We start from the raw sequence: 19,982 nt of genomic DNA on the forward strand, positions 1-19,982 counted from the left end.
ATTGTTACTGTTTTTGGCATATCGAATAGGCCACACCACGGGGAGCTTTCCAGGCCCTGCTGTGCAGGTGGGATACTCTCGGTAGCTTGCCGGACTCTCTGAGAGGGACAGAGGAATCGAACCCAGGTCAGCTACATGCAAGGCAAACGCTCTACCCGCTGTGCTATGGCTTAATTAATATTTGATCCAGACTGCAAGTTGGATAGCATTTTTATTCATTCAGCTTCCACTGAGCATGAAACTTTGCATAAATAATGAATTTCAAAAGAAGACTCTTCTCACCTCAAGAAAGTTACAATTTAGTTGGAAAATATAGCATGGGGACATATGAGTGTTGAATGCCATCAATTTAAATGCTAAAATGTCATAACTTGTTGGGGTTACACAGCTGAGGGAGATACCTGACGGTGCTATAAAAGTCAAACACAGGCCGAGCCATAGTACAGGGGTTAAGATGTTTGCATGAGTCAGGAAAAATGAAGTCATGAAATTTGCTTATAAATGGATGGACATAGAGTATATCATGCTGAGTGAAATGAGTCAGAAGGAGAGGGACAAACATAGAATGATGGCACTCATTTGTGAATGAAAATAAACATAACGTGAGACTAATACCCAAGGACAGTAATAGCAAGGGCCAGGATGAGTGGTCCATGGTTGGAAGGCTGCTTCAAGTGCTTGGGGGAAAGGCCACCAGGACAGAGAAAGGAATGTACAAATGATTGCTCGGGATAAGAGCTGTGTCCTGAAAGTATGTAAAGGAACAAACATGATAACCCCTCAGTATCTGTTTGCAAACCATAATGCTCAAAAGGAGAGGGAGGAAGATAGAGTGAGAGGGAGTGGGGGAGAGAGAGAGAGAGAGAGACAGAGACAGAGACAGAGAGACAGAGACAGACAGACAGACAGAAGAAAAGCAGAAAAGTGCCTGCCATAGAGGCAGGCTGGGGTGGGGGTGGGGGCATGGTGGGAGGAAAACTGGGATCATTGATGTTGGGAAATGGACATTAGTGGAGGGGTGGGTGTTGGAACATTGCATGACTGAAACCTGGTCATGAACAGCTTTGTAACTGTGTTTATCACGGTAACTCAAAAAAAAAAAGATATTTGCATGGCTTTGTGGCAGACCCTGGGACTGAATATGCTCCCCCAATCCTGTCTGGAGTGACCCTGAGCACAGAGCCACGAGTAAACCCAGAAAACCGCTGGGTGTGGTCTACATACCCCCAAGTAATTTAAATAAATGAATAAATAAGTCAAACACTTAGAAAAGAAACATCCCTGATAGGTGTCATGCAATGCTTTAGGGCAGGTATTTATGTGTCCCTTATCAGTCTCTGCTCTTCTCAAGGTCTTGATCCCCTTAGAGTGGAATGGAATTGACTATTAATGGGAAAATCAACGTGATTTGGGGATATGATGCATCCTACATCCAATGTTAGCAAGATTTTTTTAAAAAAAAATTTGCCTTTCAACATCTAGTATTTTCCTGAGCCAGTCAGTTTAGTGCCTTTGACCTACTTTGCTTAGTTACAACTCAGGCAGAGAAGCAATTTTTTTTTTTATTATTTTTTAAAAATTTTTATTGAATCACTGTGAGATAGTCACAAGCTTTCATGGTTGGGTTACAATCACACAATGATCAAACACCCATCCCTCCACCAGTACACATTCCCCACCACCAATATCCTCGGTATACCCCCCTTTCCCACCCTCCCCCTGCCTCCATGGCAGACAATATTCCCCATACTCTCTCTCTACTTTTGGGTATTAGGGCTTGCAACACAGAGAGAAACAATTTCTTAGGAAATAACTGTTTAGGATCCTTACTAGCCCAATAAAACTAAGTATCTACAGCAGCACTGTGTTCTAGCTGCTTCTATAAATCCGCACCTCACCTAACTTATCTCCCATCTTTTCTGAGACCACTTGGCATAGGTATAATTGTACTGCACCAGTCTTAGAAGCATTCTTATGCAATGTGAATGAGTAGAGCAATGTGCAAAACTAGCATAGTTTTGACAACTAGTGAAGCTTTGTTAAGCAATCCTCTCTCCACTACTGAATCAATTTAGATAAGTCTTCTCTGTTCTTGCAGCCTCTGCCTAGCCGCAGTGGGATATTCTATATTATTGCTCGTAAGTTTTGTTTTCCATAAGGCCAAGAGACCACTCTAATTCCCTTATGGAGATGTTCTGCTATCATGTTTTCTTGAACCTAAGTGACTTAACTCTAGCTGTAGTTAATGATATGGGTTGTAAATTATATATAAATAGAAGAGAGTTGTGAAAGTTCTCTCAAAATAGTGTCAAGGAATTAGCATGTGAAAAGTGTAATTACGTTTCCAATGAAAACAGGTGAGAATCTCAGGAGTCATTGAGAAATAGGCATTTTGGGATTGTGGAAGAAATAAAAGGGCTTTTAGAAATCAGTAGGTGTCTTATAGCTTGTTTGAAAAATCTAGAATTTGGTTGTGGATAAGGTTTATTTCAGGCTTCTCCAACTTTGGTGGTTTAGTTCAAAGGAAACGTGGTGGTATAGGGATTATACTGAATTTTATGAATATTTTGGTAACCAATTCCAGACAGCCTGGGAAACACTAAATATTTTGCACAGTTTCGAGAGAGCTCATTGCCTACCACTTACATGTGGTTAAAAATTCACTTCCAAATTCTTTGCTTTTTCCCTCTTTCCAAATTGCTTCTTATTTTCTTTTTAAAGCAGCCCAAAGAGAGTAGGAAGTAAAGCTAGATCACAAAAATCCTTTAAAACTCAAAGACAGGAATCGGTAAACTGTAGCCAAAAGGCCAAAACTGGCCCTATGACTACATAAATCAAACTCTCAGCACACAGAGACACCACTTATATCTAGGCATTCCCAGCTTCTAAAACATTTGCCTTCTATCACTTTGCTTTTTTTGATTTCTCAATCTGTTTTAAGTATTTTTTTTTGGTTTTGGGGTCACACCCAGCGATGCTCAGGGGTTACTCCTGGCTCTGCACTCAGGAATTACTCCTGGCGGTGCTCAGGGAACCATATGGGATGCCGGGAATCAACCTGGGTCGGCCAGGTGCAAGGCAAACACCCTACCCGCTGTGCTATCGCTCCAGCCCCCTAACTTTGCTCTTTTTGAAAGACTAATACATGCTTTTACTTTTCCAAAGAAATACGGAGCAGATTTTGACTGTTACCACACAAGGAAAAATGGGAAAGTCTCTCTTTGATCCTTCAGCAGCCTTTCCAGAGGCTGTGGCACCCAAGCAATGAGTGGCACTTGCAGGCTCCTTCTCTGGAAGCTTCTTTAGGCGGCACATACATTGATGACACCATTCCTACTTTTACTGTGTGCTCCTGGTGTTAGTTTTTCAGTTTTTCCTTTGTTTTACTTTGGTGGCCCCACCCGGCAGTGCTCAGGGTTTATTCCTGGTTGTGTGCTCGGGCCACTTCAGGGGGGGTTCTGGGGACCAGATGGGGAACTGGGGGTTGAAGTTGAGGATGGCCACATGCTAGGCAAGTGCCAGGCTTACAGTACTATGTCTCTGGTACTATGTCTCAAGTAAACTACTAATGTTAGTTGAGATTTTTTACCTACAATTTGGTAGGTTATTTGGGTCAAGAAAAATTCAAAAATATGGGCTGGAGCGATAGCACAGTGGGAAGGGTGTTTGCCTTGTATGTCGCCGACCTGGGTTCGATCCCCAGCATCTCATATGGTCCACTGAGCACCACCAGGAGTAATTCCTGAATGCATGAGCGAGGAGTAATCCCTGAGCATTGCTGAGTGTGACCCAAAAAGAAAAAAAAAAAGAACTAAAAAATATTTCTATGTAAATAGTAACTGCTTCCTTGTTATGTATTTTCAGAGATCAGTTTAAACAGGGCTCCTCTATCCTTGCTGCAGCCTCTGCCTATCTACACTGAGATATCCTCTCTCCAGAGAGAATGGGGGCATCCTGTATTGCGGGTGGCCATAATGGCCACCTGTAGTTGCCTTCAGTAGCCTTCAGAGCTGTTTGACTATTTATTATCTGACCCTTTACAGAAAGCATTTACTGACTCCTAAAAACCTTGCTTTATAATTTTTTTACTTTATTTATTTATTTATTTATTTATTTATTTATTTATTTATTTATTTGCTTTTTGGGTCACCCCGGCGATGCACAGGGATTACTCCTGGCTCTGCACTCAGGAATCACCCCTGGCGCTGCTCAGGGGACCATATGGGATGCTGGGAATCAAACCTGGGTTGGCCGAGTGCAAGGCAAACACCCTACCTGCTGTGCTATCGGTCCAGCCCCTTATTTTGTTTTTTGAACCATACTCAGTGGTGCTCAGGGATCACTCTTGGTGGGCTTAGGTGGCCCCTAATGGAGTGGCAGGAAGCAAACTCAGATCCGGCACATCCTAGGCAAGCACTTTATCTGCTGTACAACTGCCCCACACCTTGACTTTTTAAAAGTTCCACCTTCAAATCTGAACTTTTTAAAATGGCACCTCAAACTCTTTGCCTCAGTTTCTTGATCTGTTTCCGAGAACACTGGAATGTTGAACTCTGAAAAATCTTGCAGTCTTCTTTTGAAATCTGAATGTGCTCATACCATGATAGTGAACACAGGAGAATGAAGTCGAAATGTCTTTTATTTCCTGCTAAGAGGAAGAGCCCCTTGCTACATATATCTCCTCGTTGGGCAGTAATGACAGCTTTTATTGTCAATGCAACATTTTTTTTATTAGACACCTGGATTTTTCCCAGAGGCCGGTTGTAGGTTAAGTAAAGAAAACTCAGTTCATAAGCAAACAGAAGCAGAGGCCGCTGCAGAAGATGGTCTGCTTCCGCTCGCCTGTTTGCTCAGCAGTATTCTCAGCGGGCTCTCCAGTCACCAAAAGAGAGCCGTCAACAACAGCAAGAATATAATTGAGGATCTGGCTAGGAGATGTTAAAATGGAAATCCTGTCCTTCTCTTGGTACCCTACCTCAAATAAGCTTTGTGCTCTTATTACAATAGCAGAACTTTAGATGAGGTGCCCTTTATATGAGATGTTTTATCTTCAAAATTGTCAAATAGAATGGGGCCAGAATGGGCAAGCATGGGTATTTGCAAACATACTATGGGAATCTACCCATATTTTCTGATGTCTGCCTGCAGCACTCACATTCTGTAATTGATAGACATCAAATAACCCCAACTCAGGCTGATTGATTTTTGCAGGGTGAGTTTGACTCCATCGTAATTTTGTCAAAGAAAGGTACTACTGGGAGCTTTACAATTCTGTCATGACAATACTTCATTCTGATTGTCTTGCCTCTTGCTCAAATTTTACCTAATCCCTCTCTGTAATGGGATTAGATGGCTAAGGAAGCAGTTATGAGGGACCAGAGAGATAGTACAGCTGGTACAACCCTTGGCTTGCACATGACTGACCTGAGTTCGATCCCAGGTACCTCGACTGTTTCCCAGAGCTTCACCAGGAGTGATGCCTGACCACAGAGCCAGGAATAAACCCTGATAAGTGCTCAGTATGGAAGGAAGGGAGGGGGGAGTAAAGGAGAGGAGGAAGACAATGACGAAGAGGAGGAGGAGGAGAAGGAGGAAGAGGAGGAGGAGGATGGAGAGGTGGTGGTGGTAGTGGTGGAGGAGGAGGAGGAGGAGGAGGAGGAAGATGGAGAGGTAGAGGAGGGGAGGAGAAAGAGAGGTGTTTGTGACTTTCTGGAGGAAACAGCCTTTCAGCAGTAAGTCTGTCCGTTTCAATAGGCAATATTCATGCAGTTCTTCTTACTTCTCCCCTTCTCCCTTTTTTTTTAATTTTTGGATTTTTGGGGTCACATTTAGTGATGCACGGGGATTATTCCTGGCTCATGTACTCAGGAATTTCTCCTGAGTGCTCGGGGGACCATATGGGATGCTGGGAATCGAACCTGCTGTGATGTGCTCAGGTCATACTCCTGCCATGACTCTGGGGATTGTATAGGGTGCCTGGGGTTGGCTGCATGCAAGGCAGATGTTCTGCCTGCTGTAGTCTCTGGGTCCTAAATGACATTTCTAAAACTGATGCTTCAGTGACACTGGCAAGTCTTCCTTATAGAGGTGTGTGTATGCAGGTTGGAGGTGGCGGAGGTATGGGGAAGCATCCTTGAGTGTACAAGAGAGGGAGAGACAGAGACAAAGAGAACATATGATATGTTTGGAAATCTAAGAACTTCCCTTTTTTTAAGCTATTGTTTTAGAATTAGCTGACTTAAAAAACAAAAGTGCAAGAATTTCTGCTTTTTCTCTCTTTTGTTTTTCTTTGCTTTCTTTTGGTAGAAATGAGAATATCTTTAGGATATGGTCGAATAGCAGGAAAAGGTAGAAAAGATAATTTGAATATGTTATGAATGGTCAGTATACTGAAGACTAAAATGTAGGTATATAGGAATATTAGTATCTTTATTCTAATCAGATAAACTTTAGTCCTCTGGTATTTGACATAATGTTTCACCCTGTCTCATTTATTATGCATAAATGTGCTGTAAATACTCCTTTTAGGTCAGAGATCTTCAACAAGAGGGCCACTATTTCTGGGGAAATATTTTATAAATAGGTGAGGTCACTTGAGTTTCTTTTAATGAAGAGGTTGTAATTTATCGCAGACAGGAGGCAGGGAATATGCTCTATAGTGTATATCTTAGACAATATGGGTCATATATTCAGAATATATGGAGTATTGGCACTTCAGCAGTGCCTATAGTGTAAAATTTGTGTAAAAATTTAGTAGGGCTCAATACTGAAGTATTGTTCTAAATTTTGCTAAGAATTGTTCACTAATTTGAAATATGTCACCTCTGAGAACAGTGCCATTTGTGGATTCTGGAATCTCCAATATGACAGTGTCATTTGTACTTATTTTCAGCAAACACCCAACTTCTTAATTTTGATACTTAATGCGTCAAGCCAAGTATTTACAAACTGAAATATATATTTTACTGTAGTTGGGCTTTGTGTTTTTCTCTTTTATGTTACTTTGACTATCTATATGCATTATTTTTCCATTTTGGGTGTCATTGAGCAATCAACAACATTTTTCACTAAAAACCCACATAGGGCACATTTCAAGCTTCATGAGCCAAATGGGATCCACCACAACTCTGGGGTTGTAGGGAGAAGGCCATAGACAGATTGTAAATAAATGGACATGCCTGTATGCCAATAAATCATTTTCTGGACAATAATATTTGCATTTAATATAATTCTTAAATGTTACAAGGTGTTCTTTTCTGCTTTCATTTTTCCAAATCTTTGAAAATGTAAAATGATTCTTCATGCTTGGGGGGTCCAAAGGAACAGCCATCACCTGGCCATCTTGGCGAGCAGACAATAGTTCTCTGTGCATCATATGTAAGCATTTACACATTGAAATATATGTCCTTATAAGTCACAGTTATTTTTATGCTTCCTGTTTTAGCGAATGAACAGTGTTTTCTTTTTTTTTGGTGGGGAGGGGAACAAAAAGTCTTCACAAAAAGTGATGCTTTGGGGACCTCAGTGCCACTCCAGAAGCTACTTGGCCAACTTGGCAGCACTTCAGTTCTGGACTCAAGGATGCAGTGTTGCTTTAGCCCTGCGGCCCAGAGGGCACCAGGGTAATCCCCAGGGTGCAGAGAAACCTCTCAGGCTATACCCAGTTATACTGTGGGAGGAAGAGGGGAGGTGGGCTTGCAGAGCTGGGAATCAAACCAGGGTGAAACACAGCATGCATGCTTAATCCCCGTGCTATCTCTTGGCTCCATGTGCTATCATTTTTAATGAGTGTGTATAAATACTATAAGCAACAGTTTTGCGAGATAGCTTAGTAAAATGATTTGCCGTAAAACCAAAAGATCTTGTGCTGTGCAGCTCCCCGCTAGAAATGATGAGATGCAGGCAAGAAAGTGTGGATTTCCTAACAGTTGGCACAGAGAATAAAGAGAGAACGCTTAATTCATGGCTTAAACGGTTCAATGACAAACATCATTTCTATTTGGAGAAAAATCAGTAAGTTTTGATAAAAGTCTGAAGTTCCTGTCTTGGATAAAGAAAATCAATCCTGGGTTATCTGTGATGAAAGCTGTGAGTGATGCGTGCAGTTCATGACTTTGGGGCTTTTAGAAATATGTATCTTTTTCAAGCTAGGAACAGGCTCCACATTCATCCAGCAGAGATCACCGGAAGTTTTTAGTTCAGTTTGTTTGCTTATTTGTTTTCAGTAGGAGATGCTGGCTATAATTTCTAGTTAATTTATGGCAATTTATGAGCATGAAAAATCACTTGTTTCAAAAAGGTGCCCTGGGTCTGAATACACTAAATAGCACCTGACTTTATGATTGTGAAGCCTTTGGAATTCCTTTCTCACTGATGAGTTGGGGATAAATGGACCATCAAAGAGTCTGAACCCTTCTGAACACTCAACAAATGTCCTTTGTATACCTACTTAGCGAACTTCAAGATACTTCCTCTGGTTTTTACAACTTGGTCAGGCGTGAAGATCTCCTGGGTGAATTCAGAGCTCTTGGTCCTTCCCTGCCACTAGCAATATCTGGAGTCTCCATCCAATCTCCCACTATCTGTCTGTCTGGTTGATGCTCTCCAGCTTCTGCTTGGAGATCACCTTTCTCCTTGCTGTCCAAGAACAGGCTTTCAAGTTAGCTGTCTTCAGGATCTTTCTTAAGAGCTGTAGGAATACTTTCACTCTTTTCCTATCTCTCAGGAAATCAGAATCCCGGGAAATTCAGTGTACTTTATTGTATCAGCTCGTGGCTTTGTGCTGGGAAACTTGAAGTGTGATAATTTAGAAGAGTTTTTAAATAGGTCCTTTGTGCCACCACTGTTTGCTTCTGAAGCCCTCTAATTTCACTATCATTTCCAGACAAAATGGGCTTCTTTGTTTCTCTGGGGCCATAAACTCTCCTTCAGCTCCAGAGTTGAAATCAGTATAATCATTTCATATGTAGAAAAAGTATCTTCTCTCTATTATTGCTGAGAACATGTATGGAGCAATCCAAGTTCATCTAGAAGCTAAAGAAATTTATCAGTTTCTTTTTCAACCTCAAGTTTCGCTCTCAGACCCATTGTCTTATCCCATTCTTTCTAGTTCAGAGTGATGAATATGAAAAAGAAAGAGTTAACATTTGATATGCATTGGCTGAGTTACAAGTATAGTTCAAATGGTCTGTGTTAAAGGATAAGTGGAGGTATCTAACAATCTGTTTGAGTAAAGCATTGATTTAAATTAGGCAACATTCTGTCTTGCAAATAGAATGAAACTACAGGATTTTGTGCAGAATGAAAGAAATTTATAGAAGGGAGAGGAAGAAGAAGTTGGAGAAAAGAAGGTTGCTGTATGGTTACTTTTCTTTAGGCTTTATGATAGGGATTGGTAAAGCTCATCACCTGACCAGTAGGGATCAGGAGATCTGTAAGTGACTGATTTAAGCTTTGATTTCTGGATCAAGGAGATAACTTGGGGTCAGGTGAACATGCCTTGCATATACAAGGACCTGATCCCTGACCTTTTGGATATATAAGCTCCCTCTGTTGTAGCCCTGGGGGTTGGTAAGTACTGCCAGAATGACTTTGATGGCTTCTAGCACTGAGAGGCCCAAGCAAGCTATATGCCAAGTCCTAGCATGGAATCATCCTGCATTGTTAGTCAAATATGTCTGGGTGTTCCCCGAAAGCCCCTGAGCACAGCTTGGGAGGACCACCCTCACTATAGTTGTGGTTCTTGGAAAACCACAATTTTAATTAAGTCTTGGTTTGCTGATATGTAGCTTAGCATAAGTGATTCCATTCTAAACCCATTGCTTTGTTTCTAACACAGTGTTTCCTTCCTGTATTATTGATGAATGAAATATAAATGCAGTTTAAAGGGATCAACCTAAGTGTTTGTTTCAATATACTTGGGGACGTACAGTCACTTGGAATAGAATTCTTTCAGCTTATCTGTCAGCTGTCACAAGTGTCAAGGATTATCCTGAGGTCATGCCAATATGAACTCACAGCTCCTTATGATAAGTCCCAATTTCTTGGGCTGTCCACCCTTTATCCCTGTGATGTCAAAAGCTGTCAGCAAATTATTTATATATTCTCTTTTCATTTTCCTGACACTTGAGCAGTGTTGGCCTACTGCACTTTCCCTCTTGGGTAAAATCTTTAGAGTTTGCCCTTTTCAGCAGTACCTCCCCCACCCCCTTCTGCATTACTAAGAAACCAGCACACATTTAAGGTCCTTATCCAACTTATGAATGGGATAATCCCTCCCCTTGCTCAATTTCAGCAAATGTGTATATTGCGTACATGTGTATGTATGTGCATAGAAAGATATTGTGTAAGTGGTAAATATATTATCTGGTATTTTTAATTTTTAGCATAAATAATATGACAGGTGAGAAAAAGAGGTGAATCATATATAGAGGCAAGTGACGTAGGAATTCAAAAAGACTTAACAAATCATTATTGTCTAATTCTTGTCTAGAGAAATACCTGAGTACTTATAGGTTGGATAAGTACTTGGTTTGAAAATTCCATTCAAAAAAGCAAAAACAAAAAGACAGGAAAGGCGTTGTCTTTTGGGGTTAGGGACTTTGGATAAAAAGGGCTTAAAAAATTATTTACCCTAGCTTGGAAGCCAGAATCCTATGTTTCTCTGCCATCATCTTACTCTCTTCTTTGTTTTTCTTTTAGCTCAACAAAATTCACCAAAAATCCATGAAGGCTGGTGGGCATACAAAGAGGTGGTCCAGGGAAGCTTTGTTCCAGGTAAATGCACACTTATTATTATTTACTTTTTAAGAAAATAATTTGATAAAAAAAATATAGTTTGGATGATGTCTATCATTATGAATACATTATTTCAATTATAGGAAATACTTTGCTCTAGGGCATAGTCTGACTTAAGTGTCAATAAATGCTCCATTAAGAGAAGGTTTGTTAAGTGAATGGCAATGTGACCAAGACCATATTTTCTCATCTGAGTCTATATCCGAAGGTCCTTCTGTCTCGAGATGTCTCCATCAGGGAGAAGAAGATGGAGAATTGAGGGTTGAAGTTCTGTCTGCTGGAATTTAAGTGGGGAAGAGCCACTTCTTAACATTAATAAAACAGGAAGTATGGAGATTGTTGTCACAGATATCACTTCAGAAGCATTCATGGTCAGGACTTAGCAGACTGGGCAGAGCACCAACTAAATATAACAAGCAAAGTGGATGCATTCAGCATGGGGAGAGAGAACAGGGTGCCACAGACAGATTAGTGCCTAAGCTTTTATTGAGAAGCAATGTGGGGGCTGGAGCGATAGCACAGTGGGTAGGGTGTTTGCCTTGCATGCGGCTGACCCAGGTTCGATTCTCAGCATCCCATATGGTCCCCCGAGCACCTCCAGGAGTTATTCCTGAGTGCATGAGCCAGGAGTAACCCCTGTGCTCTGTGCATCACCAGGTGTGACACAAAGAGCAAAAAAACAATAAATAAAAAGAAGCAATGTGGTGCTGGGAGGAAAGGCAGCTCAGATAGAGAAGGGACCACCAAGTAAAGGGTGTTTGGAGGGCCTGCTTGGGATGGGAGTCTACGAAAGTAGACTAGAGACCAAACATGATGGCCATTCAATACTTGCATTATAGACCACAACACTCTAAAGGAGAGAGAGAGAGTAAAAGGGAATGTGCCTGCCGCAGAGGCAGGGATGGGGGGAGGAGGGGGAATGGGAGGGTTACTGGTAACTTTGGTGGTGGAGAACAGACACTGGTTGAGGGATGCGTACTCGATCATTGTATGAGTGATCATTGTATGACCGAAACGTAAGCACGAAAGTATGTAAGTCTGTCACTGTACCATCATGGTGATTTATTAAAAAATAAAATAAAATAAAAGAAGCAATGTGGCAGTTCTTTGTGCTTTCCCACTGTGGTTACTAGAAGCATCAAGGTGCTCATCTTTTGACTAAATCCAAACTGTAGTAAGCAGAGATGTCAGAAGAGAGTCAGAGGGCTAAAAAGAAGGATGGAAAGGAAAAGGGGGTGAAATACTTCAAAGTATTTCTAACTGCTTAGATGTGCTAAGCTCTCAAGATGACTCAGTAGGTGGTCCTCACTCAGACACTGGAAGTACACGTCTCCAAGTGACCACTGAGGCTTTGTAGTTGTCAGCAAGTGGAAAGAGCACTGTCCCCAGCACACTTGGCTCTTTCTTAGCTGCTGTGTCCTCTTTTTCTGATCTTCTGTAGCGTGTATCACATCATCTGTGCCATGCAAAGCTGAGCCAGTTGCTGACGCCCTCTGAGTATCACTTTTATCATCTGTGTTGTGATGATATTCTTGAAGCTCTCCGGCAGGAGGAAAGCAGGCATGGTGAAGGAGAATAGGTGACCCAGGAAATAATTCAGTTCACTGCCAAGCAGCCTCATAAATTGATATTAGCTTGATAAATTTACTCTGGTACATTTATTCCTTGGCCCACTAGGCATAGAAACTGGACTTGATTAATTCACTCAGAAATGATCAGTCTTTTGATTACAATCTTATAACAGCTCAATTGACACTAGTTATGTTTCTATGGAATGATACCGGCACAAGACCTTTTATATGTGCAATTGAGGACATCCTTTCCAGTGGATGAAGTGCTTTTATTTTTCCCCCTATGGTATCTGCTTCTCATATACCAGATATCTTGTGAATTGCATTTATAATTACATTCGTCTGCTTTGTAATTATGGAATTAGAGAAACAAAGTCTATCCCCTCCAGGTTATAGTAAGTCTTGTTAACTAGGGATACCCTCTGTAGTTGCTGAGATGTTCATGGATAATACTCAATAAGCACTTCAAAATTTTCGGCCCAATATTTCTCGTCTATTTTTCTCTTGGTTGACACATTTCTTACACAGCCTTAAGAGCCTTTTTGAGTCATTTGTTGGTTCTAAAACAGTCGCGGGGCTGGAGTGATAGCACAGCGGGTAGGGCGTTTGCCTTGCAAGCAGCCGACCCGGGTTTGATTCCCAGCATCCCATATGGTCCCCTAAGCACCACTAGGGGTAATTCCTAAGTGCAGAGCCAGGAGTGACCCCTGTGCATCGCCTGGTGTGACCCCCCCCTAAAAAAAAGAAAACAACCAAAAAAACTAAAACAGTCTCAGGAAAGAAGTTTCTGGGGACACAGAGTTAGTACAGGGGTTCAGGTGCTTGTTTTACATGTGGCTGACCACACTTCAATCCCCTGCACTGCCACGAGTGGCAGCTGAGCACAGAGCCACAAGAAAGAATTAAGTTTCAGAATTCAGGGACTGGAGAGATAGTGCAGTAGGTAGGGCAATTGATTTCCATACAACTGATCTGGGTTTGATCCCCAGAACTCCATATGATCCCCTAAACCCTATCAGAAGTGATTCCTGAGCACAGAGCCAGGAGTAAGCCAGGTGCAGCCTTCAAAATCCAAAAATAAAAAACAATAGATTTCAGAATTTGGATAAAGCTCATGGCACATGGTGTCTGTATATGTCAGATGCTGATTATATAACTCAATATTTTATATTCCAGTAGAAGTGAATATTTGTGACATACTCACCAGAGAAGTAAAAGCAGGTAAATAAATCTGGAAAATGTAATCACATATATGAGGGTCTCTTGTGATGCCTAGAACATGCAATGTTTCTTACACTTGTAAATTCAAAGGATCTCTACAGTGGTCAACTGAGAGCTAACTTTATCTTCCTCTGAATTTTACAAGTCTAGAAGCCCCCTGGCTTCCTACCAAAGAAGATGGATGTCTGATTATTGCACGTTGCAAACATTTGGGAACTTCAACTGTTGTAAAAAGATAAGAGTCATGAGAATTTGTGAATCAAGTAATTGAACCTGAGGCTCTAGCATCTGAGACTCCAGATGACCTACTTTACTTACTTGGTGCTTAGGGCAAACAATGGGTTCTTTATTTAATACCATTACTTGAGTGTAAGGCTGATTGTTCCTTGCCATTGGAACTTTAATTTTTCAGGTTATGGATGTAGGAAAAAGAAGAGACTTTATTCGGATAATTTGATCATTCCTTAAGTGCATCTAGGAGTCATTGTCAGTTGGCACAACAGTTACGAATCTCTAACTTCAACAAATGTTTGTGGTGGTTCAAAATATATAATCTCTGTAGCAATTGTAAGTGCAGGGTACTAAATAGCAGTCCCTTTGTTCAACTGAACAAGAGAGATCTTTTGAGAAGTCCTGTGGACAGGAGTATTTATAAGGAGATAACTGAGGACTGGAGAGACAGTGTAGAGGCTAAGGCACTTCCCTTACACATGACTGAATCTGGACAATTCCTGGTACCAGATATGGTCTACTGAGCACTGCCAGGAGTAGTCACTGATCATAGAGCCAGGAGTAATCCCTGAGTACTGCTAGGTGTGCTCCCCAAACAAAAAATAAAACAATAATAACAGAGAGAGAGTGAGAGAGATATGTGATACCTTGTTCTTATTCAAAGATGAACCTGTAGTTTAAAGAATATGATAAGCCATAAACCCTTTGCTCAGTATGCAGAAAGCTGTAGGGGCCAGAGTGATAGTACAGTGAGTAAGGTGCTTGCCTTGCACATATGGCCAACCTGGGTTCAATGCCTGGCACTCCATATGATCCTTTAAGCTCCACCCAAAGTGATCCCTGAGCACAGAAACAGAAGTAAGCCCTGAGGACGGCTGGGCCTCAAAAGCAAAGAAGAATAAGAAAAGGAAAGGGCCTAATAGAGTTACAGCATGTAAAAAAGCCCATTTCTATTGTGATTTTTGGCTATCTCATGTTGAAACTCCCTTTGATGTTGATGTAATCAATATCATTCAACCCCATCCTCAACTACAATCAGCCTCACAGATAACCCTTGTTTGAGTGATAATCTCCACAGAGTCATATTGGGAGAGGGAGCCCCTCCCCGACTGTAGAAGGTTATTATAAGATATTTTCAACATCAGTCCTGGTGATTTCAGTGTCTTTCTCACTGATGCATTATTTAGACCTCATGACTAATTTCATACATCCACTGAAACAGACCATGGTACCCAGACATTTGGTCAAACATAATTATAGATGTTTCTGTAAATATATTTTTCAGATAAGGTTAACATTTAAATAAGTAGTCTATTGATAAAGATCACCCTTCATACAATGGGCCTCATCTAATCAACTGAAAGCATTAAGAGAAAAAGAATGAAGTTCCCCTAGAAGAGGGAATTTTGTTTCCAGGAGACTGTGACCTCAAATTACACAGTAAACTCTTTCCTGGGTCTGCAGTTTTTCAGCTTACCCTGCAAAGTTCAAATTTGTCAGTTTCTACAATCCCATGAACCAATTCCTTAAAATTAATTTCTGTGTTCTCTCCCTCTCTCTCTCTCTGTCTCTCTCTCACACACACATACACACATATGCACACATGCATGCACACACATGTACTACTAATGCAGATATGGACATATGTTAAACAATTATATTCATAGCTTATGGGAGAAAATCTACTTAAAAAATCAGGACATCAATCTCACCAAACATGGCAGAGCAGAGCATAAAAAAGAATCTAGGGTTTTTTTTGTTTGTTTTATGGTTCATTTGAGTATTGATTTCACTAGAGAATTTTCTTGCTGCTGATTTTCTTAAGACAGTTAACAAACTTCTTTATTTCTTATTGTTGGAGCTCTTTAAAACCAGAATTTCTGTCACTTGCAATCCAAAACATTCCTTTGGATTCATGGTTCTCAGTACAGGTCAAAAGGAAGGACATTGAAACTGGGTCTTAATAATGGAACTGGGTCTCAGCATTACCCAAAGTGGAGAAGTAGGAGAATATGAGGAAAGGAGAAGACATGTTTGTTTGGAGGAGTGTTGGGAATATTTGAGTGTCAAAAGAACATTCAGCACTCAGAGGAGCTTAGTGATTGAGAAAGCAGAGATTGTCAAGGGTTAGGCCAGGAAATTTTGCATTATGTTCAAGTGCTTGCACAAATTCCTTTAAAATCAGAGGAATTGTAAGGTACATATAAGATTTAGAGAGACAATTAAACATGTGCTTCATCAAATTAACTTATCTTGTGGTGTCAGAGAAGGAATGTAGGATCTCACATGTGCAAAGCATGTCTGTACCATTGAACCCTCCCTGGGACCCTAAGTGTGTACATTAGGAAACTAGCTATGGCTACATAATGATGTAATTTTATGTCCTTGATAATCCTAGGGGGAGAAAGATCCATGGTTGTTTATAAAAAGCATTCCAAGAAAGAAATTGCAAGCATTGAAATAATAAAAAACAAAAAACTTGAGTTAATCATGTTATTGAAGAATTCAGTTTTAAAGTGATGTCTTGTAGCATTTGAATGATATTAAACACTAGCATTTTATAGCATAGATACATACGTACATATATATAATGTTTATATATAAACATATTTTCCCTTCTATCTCACTTTTATATTTAGCACGAGTATATTTAACACATGAGAAAAACCATATGTCAAATACTGCTATGCATATTATAATTACCCCAAATGGTAGGAGAAATGGGTATACTCTTTAGAGGTGACCCTGTGTTAAGAACTGTGATTTCAAAAAGACACTTTCTTGTTGGAACTGACAATAGAGTGGGAGAGACTTAAATAATAGACTGCCTCTCAACCAGCACTTGCTTCACAGGGCAGTGTTTCTATGGGAAATTTCCTTTTCCTATTTGAACTAGGACATTAGAATCTGGGGACCTGTTTCTGCTTTATTGGTTTGGGATTGTTTTGTTTGTCTGTGTTTTGGACGACACCCTCTGGAGCTCAGGAGCTATTCCTGGTGTTGGGCTCAGGGCTGTCCCTTGGTGATACTTGGAGGGTCCTATGTGGTTCTGGGGATTCAAACCAAGGCTTTTGGGATGCCAGGCAAGTGCTTTCCCCCTGTATTATCTCCCCAGATTTGTGTTATTATGGCTGTTGTTGTTTCTTTTCACTTCCACTTTAAAGCTCTAACTCATGGCACTTGGGTGATCTAGAGTTTTTAAATTTTGAAGAACCCTAGGCAAAGTGAAAAATCTCTCTCCTACTTTACCTCCTCCTCTGGATCCTCCTGGGTCTCTAAGCCTGAGCTCTTCAGCTCACTCCAAGAAATCTGCGTCTGGACGCTTGCTTCCAGCAGAGCCATTTTTCATCCTTGCTTGGTAATGACACAAAGCATGTTCCTCTGTGGTCTCAGGGAGCTGAGGATGGTGGGAGTCAGATGGGGGAACGTTTATCACCTTCGAGGGTTTCTAGGACTGCTACAGAGAGTGTTTGGGACTGCCAGCTCTGAGAGATGCAGGGGGCTGCCCAGTAGAGGCAGTCCCTAGACTGGACTGTAAGGGTCACATGTAGGATTCTGCTAGGAGAAGAATAAAGGGAAGAAAAAGCCACTTAGAAGGGGAGTAAGATGGGTGAAGACCTGGTAGATGAAAATAGGAGACTTGGGCCGGAGCGATAGCACAGCGGGTAGGGCATTTGCCTTGCACGCGGCCGACCCGGGTTCGATCCCCGGCATCCCATATGGTCCCCCAAGCACCGCCAGGAGTAGTTCCTGAGTGCAAAGCCAGGAGCAACCCCTGAGCATCGCTGGGTGTGACCCAAAAAGCAAAAAAAAAAAAAAAAAGAAAAGAAAATAGGAGACTTATTGGATAAGAGATCTCAGGAACATTCTGGCCATGGAGGTTAGCAGGGGCTAGGTCACAGAAGGTCACATCGGTCTGGGAGTTGGGATTTTACCTTAAAAGCTTTGGTACTGGTTTCAAAAAGGGGTTTAAATGGGTGCAGAATTTAGAATCAGAGAGATGTGTGGTATGATAGGAGTTGTGAGAACCAAAGCGACCTTGTCTTTTTTAACCCCTTACACCCTAGAACTTAATGACAACCATGCACATGGGGGCAGCTTGGCATTTGTTAAATCAGCTTGGATCAGAACCAAAGAATCGTAATTCCTTCAATCAAGATGTGAACTATTATCCCTATTATTAAACAAACCCACCATTACAAACTGCAGTATGTTCTGTAGAAGTCTTGAAAAGCCCAGGAAGAACATTCTGATGATAATGAAAGACCTTCCTACAAATCCTTTGAGAATGTGAGACTCGAATATTTGGAAGAACAGTAGCAGTGAGAGAGGGGCTTAGAGTGTTCTAGGCACAGTATTGAGCCCAAATAAAGGCTCCGAGGCTTACGGGAGCTTGCCATGCAAGAGGAACAGAACAAAATCCAGACCCAGCGACTAGTGATTTGAGACTGGATTTAGTCGGGGGCAAGGCATAATGTTGACCACACTTATAATGTCTTTGTGAAGATCCTAGGAATGATGGGAAGATGATGAGCTGTTAAGAGCAATTTACTCTTCCTTGGAGATCTGCCAAGCACCAAGAGATCATGCATTGAGTTTCTAACCACCTGAGTGATTAATAGAAGATATCATGACTTCATTTCAGTTCATGATGAGATTAGGATGCTGCTTTGACCCTCTATGCCATTCTCTGATGTGCTCTTTTAAAATGGAGTGGAAACCTTTTTCCCAGGCCCATAAATTCGCCGAATGTGCAATTCCCTACCCCTTCCTTGTTGGGGAGATTTAAAACCTCAAGATTGTTAGAAGATGAAGGTAATTATACCTATTGGCAACCCAACCACCTGTGGTTTAGCACTACTGTCTAATTATCTGTGTAGTTCAAAGTGGCCAATTTGCTTTGCTTAAGGCAGAGAAAGGCTGACTTTAGACACCTGCACGTAGAGTGAGTTTTCTTTTCTCCGAGATCTAGGAGGGGAACAGGCCAGATGGTGGAGTGTTAACTAATAGAGGATGGTCTTATTGGGGTCATTTATACCCCTCATTCCTCTATATAGTAAAGGATGCATCTTACTAATTTTTCTGTGACTGCATAACAAGTTACCATTCATTTTGCAACTTAAGTGAATACTTACCTGTATTCTCAGTTTCCTTGAAATAGAAAGAAATATAGTAACTAGGTTCTCTGCTCAGAGTCTCACAAAGTTCTCGTAGAACAAGTTCATTTAGGTTCTTGGCAGAATTCAGTACTATGCAGCTCTAGGACTCAGGCACTTAGATCCTGTAGACAGCCTCTTCTCCCACAAAAACCAGGAAAGGTTATCAAAATGTCCATTTGCCTATTTTCAACACTCAGTTTTTGTCCAGATTGATTATTTCTAACTAGGGGAATCAACATAGCTGTTTCTAGGACAATAGGGAAGTGTTTCTTTGAATTTTTCTTTTTCCTTTCAAGAAGATCTGGTCTCTTTAAAGTTAGACCAGGCCTATGATAGTATCCTTTTCAGTGAACTTTCAATGAAGTCAATTTTATTTTCTTTTTGGGTCACACCTGGCGATGCACAGGGTTTCCTCCTGGCTCTGCACTCAGGAATTACTCCTGGCGGTGCTCAGGGGACCATATAGGATGCTGGGAATCGAACCCCAGTCGGCCACATGGAAGGCAAACGCCCTACCCGCTGTGCTATTGCTCCAGGCTCCAGTCAAATTTTGATGAAGTCAACAAACTGAGGACCTCATTCACATATGCAAAACTCCTTCCTCTTTGTTATACAACACAATCTAAGAACAGGAGGGGAATTTTATGCTACACACAAATTGTACCCAGATTGAAAATGGGAGTATTATCTAGGGTACAAACGGAAGGTGAAATTCTTGGAGGCCCCCTTAGTGTTTGACCTGGTACAATGACAACAAGCACTTTCTATAGCAGAAATCTATAAAGGGATGCTGGAATGCTCAGTCCAAAGGGATCAGTGTGCCACTTGCAGATGAAGCAGATATCGATCTGACCAATGTTTTCTTTCCATTATTTCATGATGAAAGCCAATTATTTATTTTCCTTTCTAATAGTCTAGGTAGTTATAATAGTGTTAAAGTTTCTACTATGGGTATAAAAATTTTACTGCACTCCACCACCACAGAAGAGCCCATGATCATCCT

At 41.1% G+C, this 19,982-nt stretch overlaps 1 protein-coding gene across 1 annotated transcript in view; it reads left to right on the plus strand.

The window, feature by feature from the left end:
• The window catches only part of CA10 (carbonic anhydrase 10), a 578,576-nt gene that overhangs the window by 87,967 nt on the left and 470,627 nt on the right, over positions 1-19,982 (plus strand). Inside the window, exon 2 of the mRNA XM_055132899.1 lies at positions 10,702-10,776. Within this exon, the coding sequence (XP_054988874.1) occupies positions 10,702-10,776 (75 nt within the window). The remainder of the gene's footprint in view (positions 1-10,701; positions 10,777-19,982) is intronic.

Source organism: Sorex araneus, chromosome 3 (assembly GCF_027595985.1).
Source record: "Sorex araneus isolate mSorAra2 chromosome 3, mSorAra2.pri, whole genome shotgun sequence".
NCBI classification, from domain to species: Eukaryota; Metazoa; Chordata; class Mammalia; order Eulipotyphla; family Soricidae; genus Sorex; species Sorex araneus.